Raw genomic sequence first — 17,668 nt, 5'->3', positions numbered from 1 at the left:
GTTTTTTAATTTTTAGTCTCATGGTAGAATGTTTGCACTAGTACTCTTTAAACTTGTATGTTAATTCTTGGGACATCTGCAGAAATGGAGCTCAGTTTTGAATTATTTGTTCTCCAACTTAGGGTAATTTTTTCACACTGGTTCACATAACTCTGGCAAGTAAAGTAGGGCCTCATCATATACACTTGCATCCTTAAGAATCGATGGAAAATTTTCAGAGGGGAGGGAGCATTGCAAAGCCTTCAAAAAGTATATGCCACAAGTGAAGGTGCTTAACTTGCCTGCACTAGAAAGGTCAAGGTATTGCCATCATTAGCTGATGTAGTAAGTACTTTGTCAAATGTCATTAAGTACAACATGTAGTCAGAAAAGCATTAATTTGTCTGTCAGTAGAACAGACCCAGTGAATCTCTTTGATGGTGTAGTGATTATTAAATCTTTTTCAGTTTTTAAGTCATTTTTTAGGGTGTTTTTTGCAAGTTGTCACTAGTATCTAGTTATTCTCATCAGTAAAGTTCCTGGCAGAATTTTAGTAAGTTTTCTCGTAGTTTTAAAGATGTACATGTATTTGTATAAGACATTTTTGTTAAACATTGCTGGTGACCTTTAGAAGTGAATTGTTTTTCAAATGCAGTGGAGAAATAGGCAACATTCAAGTAATTGACATGTCAGTCTCATGGTTCTACTACTGAGTTTCTAAATGCTCAGCTTTAAAGACATAGTCTTTTAATTCTTCTAGGCATTGTGATAGAGTTCTCAGTAATTTTATAACTCTCAGCTGTGTTGTGGTTCATTTTCTTTATATTGCTAATAGATAATAATAAGATAACTGTATGCCCATATATACACATTTACTAGTTATTGTTCTTTGTTCCTTTTAATCAGAAATTAGAATAGTCAATAGGTATTGGCTGTTTCTTGTTCCTTTTTTTTTTTTAAAAAAAAAATCAGAATTAGAATAGTCAATAGCTAAACGTATACTTAATCTAAAGTGTCCTTCAATATTCTTTCTTTTGGACTTCTTTTTTTCTTTTTCTTTTATCGTTTTTACTGAGCTATACATTTTTCTTCATTCCCCTCCTTTTAATTCAACCTCAGGATAAAATTAATAAAGGCTTGTTTTGTGATTCTGTGATATAGTTGAGGTTAAACTCGCTGCTTACTGTAACTGGTATAATTTTTTAGGGTTAGCTTTTGTTTTCAGTTCTAACAAGTCTTGTATATGTCAGTTTTCCTTATCAAACTTGTTATAGTTTTATTTAAAAGTTTTTATCGATGTTTGGTTTGTGGATTAATAGCTCATCTATCTGAAATTTATAATTCAGTGGTTTTGATATCTTATGAATTAAAAAATTATAAAATGTATATAATGTAAGTTTGCCAGTTTTTTCATTTTATGGCTGGTGGTGTTTTTTGAGACAGTCTCATGTATCACAAGTAGGCATTGAACTTGCTACAAAGCTGAGTTTGACTCTGAGTTCCTGATCCTCTTGCCTCCACTTCGTAAATGCTGGGATTTCAGGTGTGCACTACTGTGCCTGACTCCACTGTAACCATTTAAAATGTACATTTCAGAGACAGTGTATATGTGTTATGTGAGAAGTCCTTCTGTATATGTGTTGCTTTTATTGGTTAATGAATAAAGAAGCTACTTTGGCCTGTGATAGGGCAGAGTAGAGCTAGGCAGGAAAATCAAACAATGCAGGGAGATAGAAGGCAGAGTCAGTGAAATGCCATGTAGCTGCCACCGGAGGAGACAGACACTGGAACCTTGCCAGTAGACCATGACCTCGTGATGATGCCCAGATTAATTGGGTTAGGTTAGGATATAAGAGCTAGCTAGAAATATGCTTAAGATATTGGCCAAACAGTATTGCAAATATAGTTTCTGCATGTTTATTTGGGTCTGAGCTGCCAGAGAACGAATGAGCAGGCTCCAACAACATACATGACATTGAACAACTGTTATTGCTGTCTTATTTCCAAAAAATTGTATCATTATAGCAAAGTGAAATACTATACTTTGATGATAATTCCCTGTTTTTCCTGCTCCTTGACTCTTGGTAGTAAACTCTATTTTCAGTCTCTATGAATTTTCCCATCCTTAGTATTTAATAAAAAGTAAATCACATAACATAATATCTGATGTCTGACTTATTTTAGTTAGAATTTTTTCAAGATTCAGCTATATTGTAGCACATATCAGATTTTTATTTTATTTTAAGGCTTAATGATAATTCTGCTGTATGTGTTTTGTGTTATCCTGCATTTTCCTTATGCATTCATTTGTGATAGATTGAATTATTTTCCACTTTTGGCTTTTGTGAATAACCATGTAATGAACATTGGTGAGCAGATAGGGTGAATTTTTCTTTCAATTCTTTTGGATATCTAGAAGTGGAATTGTTGGGTCATATGGTGAACCTATTTTTAGCTTTCTGAGGAGCCATTTGTTTTTTTTTTTTTTTCAAAGCAACAGTACCCTAGGTAGTCCCACTAGCAACATTCTGAGTTTTTTACACCTTTGCAAACATTTGCTATTTTTGATTTAATTTTGTTTAATTATTTAATAAAACTAGAGTGTGAAGTGATAGATCGTTGTGGTTAGATTTGCATTTCTCTAATGACTAGTGGTGGTGAACATCTTTGTATGGATTTGTTGGCTATATGTACCTTGTTTGGAGAAATGTTATTCAAACTTAGCCTGATTTTGAATTGGATATTTTTGTTACTGTATTTTTACATGTTCTAGTATTAATTCTTTATTTGATATATTTCTTGAAATGCTTTTACTTTTGTTTTGGACCTTTCCTCCTCTCTTGACAATATCTTAATAGTGTCTTACAATAAAAGTTTAAATTTTGATGAAATCCTGTTTCTCTTTTTGCTGGTTTATTTTGTTTCTTTTTCATTTTTTTTTTTTTTGATCTCTGATGGCGGACTCTCATGTGTTAATAAAGAAATTGCCTTGGCTTTTTGATAGGGCAGGATTTAGATAGGTGGAGTAGATAGAACAGGATGCTGGGAATGAGGCAGAGGCCTCGGGCAGTCGTCATGCCTCTCCGCTCTGAGACAGATGCGATGGAGCCAGCCGCCAGGTCAGACATGCTGAATCTTTCCCAGTAAGACACCACTCGTGGTGTTACATGGATTATTAGATATGGGTTAGTCAAGATGTGAATAAGAGGCTGAAACTAATGGGCCAGGCAGTGTTTAAATGAATACAGTTTGTGTGTTGTTATTTCTGGGGCTAAGCTTGCTATGCAGGCACCAGGTGGGAATGCAGCCCACTGCTCGCTCTCACTACTACAGATCTCATAACCATCTGTTTTTTTATTTTTCCATTAAAAAATTTACACTTCCTCCCCTCCTCCCATTCCCCTCCTGCTCCTCGACTCACCCTCCTTCCTCCTCCTCCCTCCTTAAGAGAGGGCAGGGTACCCTGCCCTGTGGGAAGTCCATGGCCCTCCCCACTACATCCAGGCCTAGGAAGTTGTGCATCCAAATAGACTAGGGTCCTAAAAAGCCAGTACATGCAGTAGAAACAGGTCCCAGTGTCATTATTGATGGCTTTTCAGTCTGCCCCCATTGGCAGCCACATTTAGAGAGTCTGGTTTGATCACATGCACATTCAGTCCCAGTCCAGCTAGATTTGATGAGCTCCCATTAGATCAGGCACCCCGACTCAGTGGGTGGACCAACCCCTTGTGGTCCTGACTTCCTTGCTCATCTTCTCCCTCCTTCTGCCCTTCAACTGGACCTTGGGAGCTCAGTCCATTGCTCTGATGAGGGTCTCTGTGTCTGTCTGTCACCAGACGAAGATTCTATGGTGATATTCGAAATAATCATCAGTGTGATAGTGGGGCAAGGCCAGTTCAGGCACCCTCTCCTCTGCTGTCCAAGGACCTAGCTGGGGACATCCCGTGGACACCTGGGATCCCCTCTAGAGCCAAGTCTCTTGCCAACCCTAAAATGGCTCCCTTAATGTAGATATCTTCTTCCCTGCTCCTATATCCGCCCTTCCTCCATCTCCACCCTCCCACTCCCCAAAGCTCTTCCCAGTCTTTCCCTTCTCCCTTCCCTCTCCCCCTTTCTCCTTCCCCCAACCCCGTCCTCACCCCTATCCCCACCCCCATGCTCCCAACTTTTGCCCGGCGATATTGTCTGCTTCCAATTTCCAGGAGGGTCTGTATATGTTTTTCTTTGGGTTCACCTTGTTATTTGGCTTCTCTAGGCTGTGAACTATAGGCTTAATGTCCTTTGTTTATAGCTAGAGTCCACTAATGAGTGAGTACATACCATATTCATCTTTTTGGGTCTGGGTTATCTCACTCAGGACAGTGTTTTCTATTTTCATCCATTTGCATGCAAAATTCAAGATGTCATTGTGTCGTTCTCCCCCCCCCCCCGCCAGCTGAGCTGTTCTCTAATGTGTATATATAATGTGTATATATACTTTATCCATTCTTCCATTGAGGGACATTTAGGTTGTTTCCAGGTTCTGGCTATTACAAATAATGCTGCTATGAACATAGTTGAACAAATGCTTTTGTAGTATGATTTGGCATCTCTTGGGTATATTCCCATGAGTGGTATTGCTAGATCCTGAGGTAGGTTGATTCCCAATTTCCTGAGAAACTGACACACTGATTTCCAAAGTGGTTGCACAAGTTTGCATTTCCACCAGCAATGGATGAGTGTTCCCCTACTCCATATCCTCGCCAGCATAGGTTAGGTTATCATTGGTGTTTTTGATTTTAGCCATTCTGACAGGTGTAAGATGGTATCTCAGAGATGTTTTGATTTGCATTTCCTTGATCGCTAAGGAAGTTGAACATGACCTTAAGTGTCTTTTGGCCATTTGAACTTCTTCTGTTGAGAATTCTCTGTTCAGTTCAGTATCCCATTTTTAATTGGGTTAATTAGAATTTTAATGTCTAGTTTCTGAGTTTTTTTTATATATTTTGGAGGTGAGACCTTTGTCTGATGTGGGGTTGGTGAAGATCTTCTACCATTAAGTAGGATGCCTTTTTTGTCTTAATGACAGTGTCCTTTGCTTTACAGAAGTTTCTCAGTTTCAGGAGGTCCCATTTATTCATTGTTGCTCTTATTGTCTGTGCTACTGGGGTTATACGTAGGAAGTGGTCTCCTCTGCCCATGTGTTGCAGTCTACTTCCCACTTTCTCTTCTATCAGGTTCAGTGTGGTAGGATTTATATTGAGGTCTTTAATCCATTTGGACTTGAATTTTGTGCATGGTGATAGATATGGATCTATTTCATTCTTCTACAGGTTGACATCCAGTTATGCCAGCACCAATTGTTGAAGATGCTTTCTTTCTTCCATTGTATAATTTTAGCTCCTTTGTCAAAAAATCAGGTGTTCATAGGTTTGTGGGTTACTATCCTGGTCTTTTATTCGACTCCATTGGTGATGTCTCTGTTTTTACGCCAATACCAAGCTGTTTTTATTATTGTAGCTCTGTAATAGAGTTTGAAGTCAGGGATGGTAATGCCTCCAGAAATTCCTTTATTGTATAAGATTGTTTTGGCTATCCTGGGTTTTTTGTTTTTCCATATAAAGTTGATTATTGTTCTCTCAAGGTCTGTGAAGAAGTTTTGGGGGATTTTGATGGGGATTGCATTGAATTTATAGATTGCCTTTGGTAGAATTGCCATTTTTACTATGTTGATCCTACCCATCCAAGAGCAAGGGAGAACCTTCCATTTTCTGGTGTCCTCTTTAATTTCTTTCTTTAAAGCCTCAAAGTTCTTGTCAAATAGATCTTTCACTCCCTTGGTTAGTGTTACCCCAAGATACTTTATGCTATTTGTGGCTATCGTGAAAGGTGAAGTTTCTCTGATTTCCTCTCTGCTTCTCTATCCTTTGTGTATAGGAGGGCTACTGATTTTTTGAGTTGATCTTGTATCCTGCCACATCACTGAAGGTATTTATCAGCTGTAGGAGTTCTTTGGTAGAGTTTTTGGGGTCACTGATGTACACTATCATATCATCTGCATATAACAAAAGTTTGACTTTTTCCTTTCCAATTCGAATCCCCTTGATCTCCTTATGTTGTCTTATTGCTATTGCTAGAACTTCAAGCCCTATGTTGAAGAGATATGGAGTGAGTGTACAGTCTTGTCTTGTTCCTTATTTTAGTGGAATGGCTTTAAGTTTCTCTCCATTTAATTTGATATTAGCTGTCAGCTTGCTGTGTATTGCTTTTATTATATTTAGATATGATCCTTGTATCCCTCATCTCTCCAAGACCTTTATCATAAAGGGGTGTTGAATTTTGTCAAATGCTTTTTCAGCATCTAATGAAATGATCATTTTTTCTTTCAGTATTTATATGATGGATTATATTGATAGATTTTCATATGTTGAACCAGCCCTGCATCTGTGGAATGAAGCCTACTTGATCGTAATGGATAATTTTTTTTGATGTGTTCTTGGATTCGGTTTGCCAGTATTTTATTGAGAATTTTTGCATCGATGTTCATGAGCGAGATTGGTTTGTAATTCTCTTTCTTGGTTGAGTCTTTATGTGGTTTTGGTATCAGGGTAACTGTAGCTTCATAAAAAGAATTTGGCAATGTCTCTTCAATTTCTATTATGTGAAACACATTAAGGAGTATAGGTATCAGCTCTTCTTGGAAGTTCTGGTAAAATTCTGCATTAAAACCATCTGGTCTTGAGCTTTTTTTGGTTGGGAGTTTTTTTTTTTTTTTTTTTTTTTTTGACAGCTTCTATTTCCTTGCGACGTATAGGTCTATTTAAATTGTTCACCTGGTCTTGATTTAATTTTGGTATATGGTATTTATCTAAAAACAAGTCTATTTCTTTTACATTTTCCAACTTTGTGGTATATAGGCTTTTTGTAGTAAGACCTAATGATTCTCTGAATTTCCTCAGTGTCTGTTGTTATGTCCCCATTTCATTTCTGATCTTGTTAATTTGCGTGTTCTCTCTGTGCCTTTTGAATAGTTTGGATAGGGGTTTGCCAATCTTGATTTTTTTCAAAGAACCAGCTCTTTGTTTCATTGATTCTTTGGATTGTTTTCTGTGTTTCTACTTTGTTGATTTCAGCCCTCAGTTTGATTATTTCCAGTCTTCTACTCCTCCTGTCCTCCTGGGTGAGTCTTCTTCTTCTTCTTCTTCTTCTTCTTCTTCTTCTTCTTCTTCTTCTTCTTCTTCTTCTTCTTCTTCTTCTTCTTCTCCTTCTCCTCCTCCTCCTCCTCCTCCTCCTCCTTCTTCTTCTTCTTCTCCTCCTCCTCCTCCTCCTCTTCCTCCTACTCCTTGTCCTCTTCCTCCTCCTCCTCCTCCTCCTCCTCTTCCTCCTCCTCCTCTTCCTCCTCCTCTTCCTCCTCCTCCTCTCCCTTCTCCTCCTCTTCCTCCTCCTCCTCCTCCTCCTCTTCCTCCTCCTGCTCTTCTTCTTCTTTTCTCCTCCTCCTCTTCCTCTTCCTCTTCCTCTTCCTCTCCTCGTCCTCCTCCTCCTCCTCCTCCTCCTCCTCCTCCTCTTCTTCTCCGTCTTCTTCTCCTTCTCCTCCTCCTCTTCTTCTTCTCCGTCTTCTTCTCCTTCTCCTCCTCCTCCTCCTCCTCCTTCTCTTCTTTTTTCTAGAGCTTTCAGCTGCGCTGTTAAGTCTATAATGTGAGCTTTCTCCGTTTTTTTTTTTTAATGTGGGCACTTAGTGCTATGAACTTTCCTCTTAGCACTGCTTTCATAGTGTCCCATAGGTTTGTGTATGTTGTGTCTTTATTTTTGTTGAATTCCAGGAAGACTTTAATTTCTTTCTTTATTTCTTCCCTGACCCAGGGGTGGTTCAGTAGTTGACTGTTCAGCTTCCGTGAGTTTGTAGGCTTTCTGGGGGTAGAATTGTTGTTAAATTCTAACTTTATTCCATGGTAATCTGATAAGACACAGGTGGTTACTAAATTTTTTTTGTATCTGTGGAAGTTTGCTTTGATACCAAGTAGGTGATCGGTTTTTGAGAAAGTTCCATGAGATGCTGAGAAGAAGATATATTCTTTCCTATTTGGGTGGAATGTTCTATAGATGTCTGTTAAGTCCATTTGATTCATTACCTCCATTTAGTTCTCTTATTTCTCTGTTAGGTTTCTGTCTGGTTGACCTGTCTATTGGTGAGAGAGGAGTGTTGAAGTCTCCTACTATTAGTGTGTGGGGTTTGATGTGTGCTTTGAGTTCTAGTAATGTTTCTTTTACATAAGTGGTCGCTTTTATATCAGGGGCATAGATATTCAGGATTGAGACTTCATCCTGATGAATTGTTCCTGTTATGAGTATAAAGTGTCCATCTTCATCTCTTCTTATTTATTTTAGTTTGAAGTTAATTATGTTAGATTTTAATATAGCCACACCTGCTTGTTTCTTACGTCCGTTTGATTGCAAATCCTTTTCCCAACCCTTTACTCTGAGGTAATGTCTGTCTTTGTGGTTGAGGTTTGTTTCTTGTAAACAGCAGAATGTTGGATCCTGTTTTCATGTCCATTCTCTTAACCTGTGCTCTTTTTGAAAAGCTATTCTTTTTTAAAAAAATATTTATTTACTATGTATACAATGTTCTGTCTGTGTGTATGCTTGCATGCCAGAAAAGGGCACCAGACCTCATTACAGATGGTTGTGAGTCACCATGTGGTTGCTGGGAATTGAACTCAGGACCTTTGGAAGAGCAGGCAATGCTCTTAACCGCTGAGCCATCTCTCCAGCCCCAACCTGTGCTTTTTTTATAGGTGAATTGAGTCAATTGATATTAAGTGATATTAAGGACCAGTGGTTGTTAACTCCAGTTATTTATTTTATTTTATTTTATTTTTTTGGTGGTAGAGTTTGTGTGTTTCCCTTCTTTGAGTTAGTTGTGCTAGTGGAGGGTTGTTAGATGTCTGAGTTATTGTGGGTGTTGTTGGCTTCCTTGGGTTGTGATTTTCCTTCTATTACTTTTTGTAAGGCTGGGTTTGTGGCTATGTATTGTTTAAATTTGTTTTTATCCTGGAATATTTTTTTTTCTCCATTGATGGTAAAAGAATGCTTGTCTGGGTATAGTAGTCTGGGCTTGCATCCATGGTCTCTTAGTGTCTGTAACACATCTATCCAAGACCTTCTGACTTTCATGGTTTCCATAGAGAAGTCAGGTGTAATTCTGATAGGTTTACCTTTATATGTTACTTGACCTTTTTCCTTTGCAGCTCTTAATATTCTTTCTTTATTCTGTATGTTTTGTGTTTTGATTATTATGTGGCGAGGGGATGGTTTTTGTTTTGTTTTGTTTTTTTGATCCAGTCTATTCGGTGTTCTGTACGCTTCTTGTATCTTCATAGGAATATCCTTCTTTAGGTTGGAAAAGTTTTCTTGTATAATTTTGTTAAATATATTTTCTGGGCCTTTGAGCTGTAATTCTTCTCCTTCTTATACTCCTATTATACTTAGGTTTGGGCTTTTCATGGTGTCCCAGATTTCCTGGATGTTTTGTGTTAAGAATTTGTTAGATTTGCTGTTTTCTTTGATTAGTGTGTTTATTTTCTCTATAGTATCTTCAGCATCTGAGATTCTTTCTTCTATCTCTTGTATTCTGTTGGTTATACTTGTCTCTGTAGTTTCTGTTTGTTTACCCAGATTTTCCATATCCTTCCATCTCTCGGTTTGTGTTTTCTTCATTGCCTCCACTTCAGTTTTCAAGTCTTGAACTGTTTCCATTACCTGTTTGATTGCTTTTTCTTGGTTTCCTTAGGTATCTTTGAGGGATTTATTCATTTTTTCTAACTTTTTGTTAGTCTTCTCATCCATTTCTTTAAAGGAGTTTTCCACATTCTGTTTAATGGTCTCTAACACTTTCATAATGTTATGTTTTGTTTCTTCTACTTCTTCTGGATTAGGGTGTTCAAGTCTTCTGTTGTATGTTCGCTGGATTCTGGTGTTATTATGTTGCTTTTCAGATTGTTGGAGGAATTCTTGCATTGGCTCCTGCCCATCTCTTTAAATGCTGTTCAGAGAGTCTTGGCGGCTTGGTCTGATCTTTGCTGCGGGTGGGGTAACTGTGTACTTGGGAGTTTTTCTTGGTTTGCCCTCTCTTATGTCCCCTCAGCTCTGGAGTTGGCTCTCAGATCCTCTCCACCCTGAAGTAGGCTGTGGTGGTGGATCTAAGGTCCCTGCAGATGGAAAGAAGAGCTTGAGGGGAAAGCTAGGATGGGATAAGTAGAGAAAGGCAGTAGCCAGGGAGAAGCCCCGCTGAATGGCCAGAAAGTTTTAGGGGATTGGAGGGTGCCTGTGCTCTGTTCCTGGGGCATCCAGCTGGCGGTCGGGCACACACCTACCCCTCCTGATGGATCTCCTGGTACAGCTATTTTGTTTTTTATATAAGAAATTATTGTCATATCTGTTGTCATACAGATTTTCCCATGTGTTTTCTTCTAAGACTTTTATAGTTTCAGCTTTAAATTTTTTTAATTGAAATTTATTTCATGCAGTGTATTCTGATCATACTTTCCCATCTTCCAACTCCTCTCAGATCCTCTTCCTCTCCCCACTCACCCAATTCCATATTATTTCATTTTAGGTCTTTGATTTATTTCAATTTAGTTTTGTGTATAATACACAGTAAGGACCTAAGTTCATTTTGTGTGTGTGTGTGTGTGTGTGAGAGAGAGAGAGAGAGAGAGAGAGAGAGAGAGAGAGAGAGAGAGAGAGAGAGAGAGCACGGATGTGTGCATGCGTGTTTATGCTTGTGCATGTATGTGTGCAGGTGCACATGGAGGTCAGAGGTTAATGTCATGTATCTTCAACCATCATTTACATTATTTTGAAATGTTATTAATGCATGTATATGCTCAAATATATTGACTTTCTTTTTCTCTTTGGATTGTCCTGGCACTGTCTTTATACCAGCACCATACTCTTTTGACTATTGTAGTTTTGTAGTGAGTTTTAATATTATGATGTGAGGTTTCTCTCATTTACAGATTGTTTTGGCTATCAGTCTACATTGAGATTTCATAGATTTTAGAATAGATTTTTCTGTTTTTACTAAAAGTGCCATTATTGCGTTGTAAGTATTGTCCTGACTCAGTTAGTTGCTTGGGTGTATTGCATCTTAGCAGTATTAAATCTTTTCAATTCAGAATATGGACTGTCTTTCCATTCATTCAGGCTGCATTTAATTTTTAAACAACATTTTACACTTTTCAGTATTTAAGTGTTTCATATTTTTTGTTAAATTTATTTCTAATTAATTTATTGTTTTTGCTTGTTTAAGACAGGTTCCCACTATGTAAACATGGTTGACTTGAACCTCTCTTATATATAATCATGGCTAGCCTCAAACTCAGAGTGACCAGCCCACTTCTGCCTACCTAACGCTGTGATTAAAGATATATACCACCACACTTGACTGCTTTATTGCTTTTTATTTCATTGCAAATGTAACTTAAATATTTTCTAATTGTTTATTGCAAACATGTAGAAAATCTCCATTCATCCTCTTACTTCTTTTTTTGGTCTTTTTTCCCCTCATTTTTTTATTAAAAATTTCCATCTCCTCCCCGCCTCCTCCCCCTTCCCTCCCCTCCCTTCCACCCATACCCCCACTCCGCCCCTCTCCGAGACAAAGAGCCATCAGGGTTCCCTTCACTATGTTAAGTCCAAGGTCCTCCCAGCTCCCCCTAAGTCCAGGAAGGTGAGCAACCAAACTGACAAGGCTCACAGTGAGCCCGTCCATGCTGTAGATTTCATGCTCATTGCCATTGTCCTTGGTTTCTCAGTCTCCTCCACCGTCAGCCACATTCAGAGAGTCCGGTTTGGTCCCCTGTTCCATCAGTCCCATTCCAACTGGACTTGGTGGTCTCCCGTTAGATCTGTCCCACCGTCTCAGTGGGTAAACGCACTCTTCACCTTACTTCTTGAGTCAAAGTTTAAGTTGTCCAGGCTGGCTTGAACTCAGTCTATAGCCCAGGCAAGCCTTAGGCTTCTGGTCCTCAGCCCTCTGTGTAGTTATGCAGGCTTGTCCCGCTAGCCTGCCTTTACAAACTGATTGTTAAAGTAGTTTTAATGAGATTTACATTTAGATTTGACAGAATCCACTGATTTGAAGTATACAGTTTAATGTGTTTACGGTGGTTGTGTTATTATCACCACAGCTCAATTTTAGGCTTTTTAATTTTTTTTTACCACATACTAAGAAAATCCTACATCCATTAGTTGTCATATAAATAGCATTAGCTCCTAAGCAGCAACTAACTTACTGTTTTGTTTATGGGTTTGTCTATTTTGTTAAAATGGGATCATGTAAAGTATGGAATGCAGCTGACTTTTATGTATTGATTTTATATCCTATAGCTTTGCTGAATTCCTGTATTTACTTTTCACTTTTGTACGTATTCTGTAGTGTTTCCATGTCTCCTGCGAACATTTTCTCCTGTTCTGTTTAGATAACTTCCATTATTTATTCATTTTTTTTCTGATTTACTTGCTCAGCCTTTAACTTGTACTCTCATTCTGAATAGAAGTGTCCAAAGCCAGGCATTCTTTCCATGTTTCTGATCTTGGGGAATTTTTTCTCCATTAACTGTGATATTTTGTAACTGCATGAGCAGCGAATTTGAATTTTTCTATTATTTGATATTTCAGATTTTTATTCCTCACACGTATGTTTGATTTCTTAATACTTTCTTTACTTTTTATAAGTGTTGAGTCTTATTTTAAAACTTTATATTTTGAAAATTACCATGATAATGTATTATTATCTACTGAAGATTTGTGAGCAGGATGTGTTGTTGAAATCAGTCTTAGACTCAACAGTATGCATTGCAGAGTCCTTCATATCTGTCTGTGACTCGATCCTTCATTTCTTTTGTGCATATGAATAATATCCCTTTGAAGGAATGTCCCACAAAATGACTATTTACATGCCATTGCAAACAGTATATATGTTTGTCAGGTAAAGCAACTATAGACTTCTTAAAAAAATTGAGGGGTTAAAAGTTGCAAAAACAGCTTAATGAACTTCCATATACTTTTCTATATTTATCTGTTTGGCTTTGGTTTTGGACATTGTGTCGTATTTGTGCTGCTCTTTATTCTCTCTGTTCACAAACATGAATACATTATTTTGGCTGAACTTTCTAAGGATAAATTATTTATATTCAGACTCTGTAATTTTACATAGTTTTTCACCTAGTTCCCTAGAATAAAGATACTGTCTTCCATTACTGTGTAGTATAATTATCAACTTAACACTTAACTTTGTAATAATTAAAAATTTTAAAAATTATGCTGGGCAGTGGTGGCATACACCTTTAATTCCAGCACTCAGGAGGCAGAGGCTGGTGGATCTCTGTGAGTTCGAGGTCAGAGCGAGTTCCAGGACAGGCTCCAAAGCTACAGAGAAACCTTGTCTCGGAAAAAAAATTAAAAATTACATTCAGTTTGTGTGTGTGTGTGTGTCTGTGTGTGTGTGTGTGTGTGTGTACACACATGCTCCATTTATGTGCCATAGTGACTTGTGTGGAGTCTGAGGACAACTTGCTGGAGTCTGTTCTCTCTTTCCACAATGTGGTTTCTGGGGATTGAACTCAGTTGTCAGGCTTGGTGAAGAGTGCCCTTGCCCACTGAGCCATTTTATCTGGTATAATAATTTTGTTTATTCTTCATCCAATGTTGAAATTTAACTATTGTCCCAATAATATACTTACAGCAACCTCCATTTTTAATGTTTTGATTCAGAATCCAGTCTGTAGTTATTCCCTGCATTTAGTTGCTTGTCTCATTAGGAACAGCAGGCGTCATCTTTCATCTTTCATTGTTCTATTTTGAAACTTGTTATTCCACAAGTCACTTGTCTTGTAGTCTTGTTCCCTCAGGAGTCCGTTGGTTTGCCTTGGGCAGGTGCAGGGTCCACAGTGATGTTGTATTGCTTGCTACTGCTCCCCACTTGGAGTCACCGCTTTCTTCTGCATGGTGCTAGTTGTAACTATTTCTCCAGGGCCATGAGTCTTCTGGAAGAATGATAATTAGAAAGCTCCATTTTGGATACTGTATATTTTCTTGTTCCTGGGAGATACCTGTGTGCCAGTGATTTCTTCTGTGCCTTCAGAGTGTGTCATGGCTTGTACATTTTTTTTTACTAGAACTTGTAAAGGTGTTAACTATTGGTTTCTTTGTGGAAGCCTAACATACTTATTTAATTTATTTATTCAATGGTTTACACTTTCAGTTTTGAAAACCAATTAGCTACTCTGTAAGGACAGTTTGTCACAATAAATTTGGCAACACAGGTTGCTTATGACAATTTTGTTAATCTTGTTAGAGGGAGGTTGCTTGTTTGTTCCCAGCTGCTCAGCCCCGAAACAATCACACAGAAACTGTATTAATCAAATCACTGCTTGGCCCATTAGCTCTAGCTTCTTATTGGCTAACTCTTACATATGAATTTAACCAATTTCTATTAATCTGTATATCACCACATGGCTGTGGCTTACTGGGTAAAAGTTCCCGACATGTATTTCCAATTGCTCCGTGGCTTCTCTCTGACTCTGCCCTTCTTTCTCCCAGCATACAGCCTAGCTTTCCCCGCCTAGTTCTGTTTTTCCCTGCCTTTGGCTCAAAGCAGTTCTTTATTCATTAACCAATAAAAGCAGCACATAGAAGTACCTCCCATACCATAATCTCAGTAATATTGTAATTTTGTCTAATTTCTTATTTGTGGTATTTTTAAAAATTCACTTTTAATAACTTTTTAAGCCCTTACTTAAAAAATTATTTTGTGAATTCCTGTGTGTATATCTGTTTGTGGGTGTGTGCTTAAGAATGCTAGTGCCTTCAAAGTCCAGAAGCATTTGATTCTCCTGGAGCTGGAATTACAGGCAGTTGTGAGCTGCCTAGCTTGGATGGTGGGATATAAGTTTGAGTCTTATGGAAGGGCAGTACGGGTTCTTAGACATTAAGGCCAGTTCCAAGACTTTCTATTATGTGCTTATTTTCAATTTAAGCAATTTAAATCACTTTGCTTTCTCTTTATGTTTTGAATTCTATTGGTGTGTGTGGGGCACAGACAGGTCTTACTGTGCTGTGCAGGCTGGTTCTGTGTTCTGGAACCTACCCTTTTAAAAGTAGACTATTTCAGGCTTGTTTTTTTTATTAATTTTTTGTAAGCACTGTTTATTTTTTATTGCTTTATGGTTAATTGCATGATATAATATGATTTGGCTTTCATGTTTTGAATTTTGAATTTTTTTGGCAGTTGTTTTATGACTTGATATTACCAAAATCTATAGAATTGAATGTGTTTGAAGATAATATTGTCCAGCAGTTACAGTGCTATATGTGTATGTTTGTTATTTAAATATATTGTTATTTTAGGGTCTGTTTGAGGTGTCAGTTACACAGAGTTTTGAAATAAAATGTCTTTCCAGGAAACTGTGCTTATTCTGTTTTGGCTTTATGCATTTTGAGGTTTTATTATTGGGTACATACATGTTTATCATCTTACTATGATTAGTTGAACTTTTGTTTTTGCTCTAATGCTTTGGTTTAGTTCTTAATTATAATTTGAATTTTTATTGTTTAAGAAATGCTCATCTGTTGTACATCTAATTTGCATCACATTTCATTAAGAAAGTAACTGATTTTTTTTTTGTTTCAGCTAAACCATTTACTTCTAAAGTGAAACAAATGCGATTACACAGAGAGGACTTTGAAATATTAAAGGTGATTGGTCGAGGAGCCTTTGGGGAGGTAAGAGATGATTTTATAGAATGTTTGCTAATTGTTTTAGAATACAATGGTGAGCGATATCTATTTGCTGTTATAATTGATATGACTTATCAGAAAATAGATTAAAGTTGTGAATAAAGCATTTTGCATGGATTGCTTTCTATGATGCTTCACATTTTCATGTGTACTGAATTTTGTTTCTAGTCTGTTTCCTTCTTGTGACAAGGCCACACTATCTCATGTTACCTCATCTCCTAAGAAGTCTTGGTGTGTCTGGTAGAGTTTCTTCCTCCTGATCCTGTCTTTCCTTCCTTGTGTTTTCATATTATTTTAGAATCTTGTTTTCACACATGCACACACACACACACACAGACACACAAACACACAGACACAGACACACACACAGGTGGGGGGGAAGAGAGGAAGCAGGTAACTAGAGAGATCTGAAGTTTGGGATAGGATCTCATTAAAACTGGAGATGAGTTAATAATTAATTGAAATTTTAAGATTGAGTCAGCTAATACATATACATAATATATGTCTCCTTTATTTAGGACTTTATAAGATTGTAACTTCATTTAGTACAAAGGATTCCACATCTTTTAGCTGGTTTACTAGATGTCTGGTATTCCTGAGGTTATTTTAATTAAAATGGCTTTGTTTCATTTTCTAATTGTTGAAAATACAAATATTGCAATTACCTGAATTTTATTTATTAACCTCATGGCCAGTAATTGTATTAATTTTACTTTTAAAATAATGAAATGTGTTGAGTATTAATAAAATGCTTCATCGTATCAGTTGAGACACCAGTCAGTTTTCTCCTTTAATTAATTAATGTGTTGAGCTCCACTTGTTAATTTCAAATGTTAAACTAATTTTATTAAATGATTCCATTTATCTATAAGTATTATAATATCTAAAGTATTATTGTTCTTTGCATCAGTTGATTTGGCATGCTTTAAAAATATGTGTGTATTTAATTTTTTCACGAATTTTTTTAACAGAAATTGGCCTGTTATTTTCTTCTAATACCTCTATCAGATTTTGGGGTTTTGGTGCTGCTGGTCTCTTGGGAGGAGTGTTTTCTCTCACTGCTTTCTGCAAGCTTCTGGAGTGGTTGCCATTTTCTTTACATGCTTCTCATGTTTCACAGGTGAAGCCTTCTGAGCCTGGAGTTTGACTGAGATAGTCATTATATTTAATTTTTACAATGGAGTTTTAAAAAATTATGTGTCGGTTTGTTCACCTCATGTAACTTTTAGAAGTTACTGATTCATATGATCACTGGTTGATCTCATTCTTAATTCTTAGTCTTGTTAGGGAGTTGGTCAGTTTTCTTTGTTTTTCAATGAGTTGACTTTTAGCTTCTTTAGTTAGTTTTGCTGTTGTAGATTAAATTCCCACTCTTCAATAATTTATTTTCTTTGGTATTAACCTATTGTCCATTTTTCTAATTTACTGATGTAAACAATTTAGAATATTGGTTTCTTCTTTTAAAATGTGCATCAGGCTGTTTCCTCCGAGCAGTGCTGTCATGCTCCACTGTTGTCCACTCCAGTTCCCAGTGTGGTTTACAGTTCAGTTTGTTCTGTTTTATCTGTGACTTTAGAAGTTCTTCTGTTTCTAAGTGCCTTGAGGATTTTCTGACTCTGTTTTTGCTTTTGAGCTATAAAGTGATCAGATAGCATATATTATATGATTGGAATTTATTAGGTTATACTTATCTGTCACACCCTTGTTTTTCTTTTTGTCTGTTCTTTAACTTTTATGTCTTTATTTGTGTGTGTCTCTGCTCTGTATGTGTGCATATGCATGCATGTATGTGTGTGGATGTGCCATGGCATGCATGTGGACATGTGGAGGTCAGAGGGCAACTGTAGAGTCATTTCTCACTTTCCACCATGTGGGTTCTAGAAACTAAACTCAGATCATCAGGATTGGC

The 17,668-nt window shown here is 37.2% G+C and overlaps 1 protein-coding gene across 3 annotated transcripts in view; it reads left to right on the top strand.

Moving 5' to 3' along the window:
• Positions 1–17,668, top strand: part of Cdc42bpa (CDC42 binding protein kinase alpha) — a 234,611-nt gene that overhangs the window by 28,707 nt on the left and 188,236 nt on the right. For all 3 annotated transcript variants that reach the window (XM_038349025.1, XM_038349027.1, XM_038349026.1), the window contains exon 2: positions 15,653–15,744. In XM_038349025.1, coding sequence (XP_038204953.1) covers positions 15,653–15,744 — 92 coding nt within the window. The remainder of the gene's footprint in view (positions 1–15,652; positions 15,745–17,668) is intronic.

Source organism: Arvicola amphibius, chromosome 12 (genome assembly GCF_903992535.2).
Source record: "Arvicola amphibius chromosome 12, mArvAmp1.2, whole genome shotgun sequence".
Classification (NCBI taxonomy): Eukaryota; Metazoa; Chordata; class Mammalia; order Rodentia; family Cricetidae; genus Arvicola; species Arvicola amphibius.
This window is presented reverse-complemented; position numbering and strand designations above follow the sequence as displayed.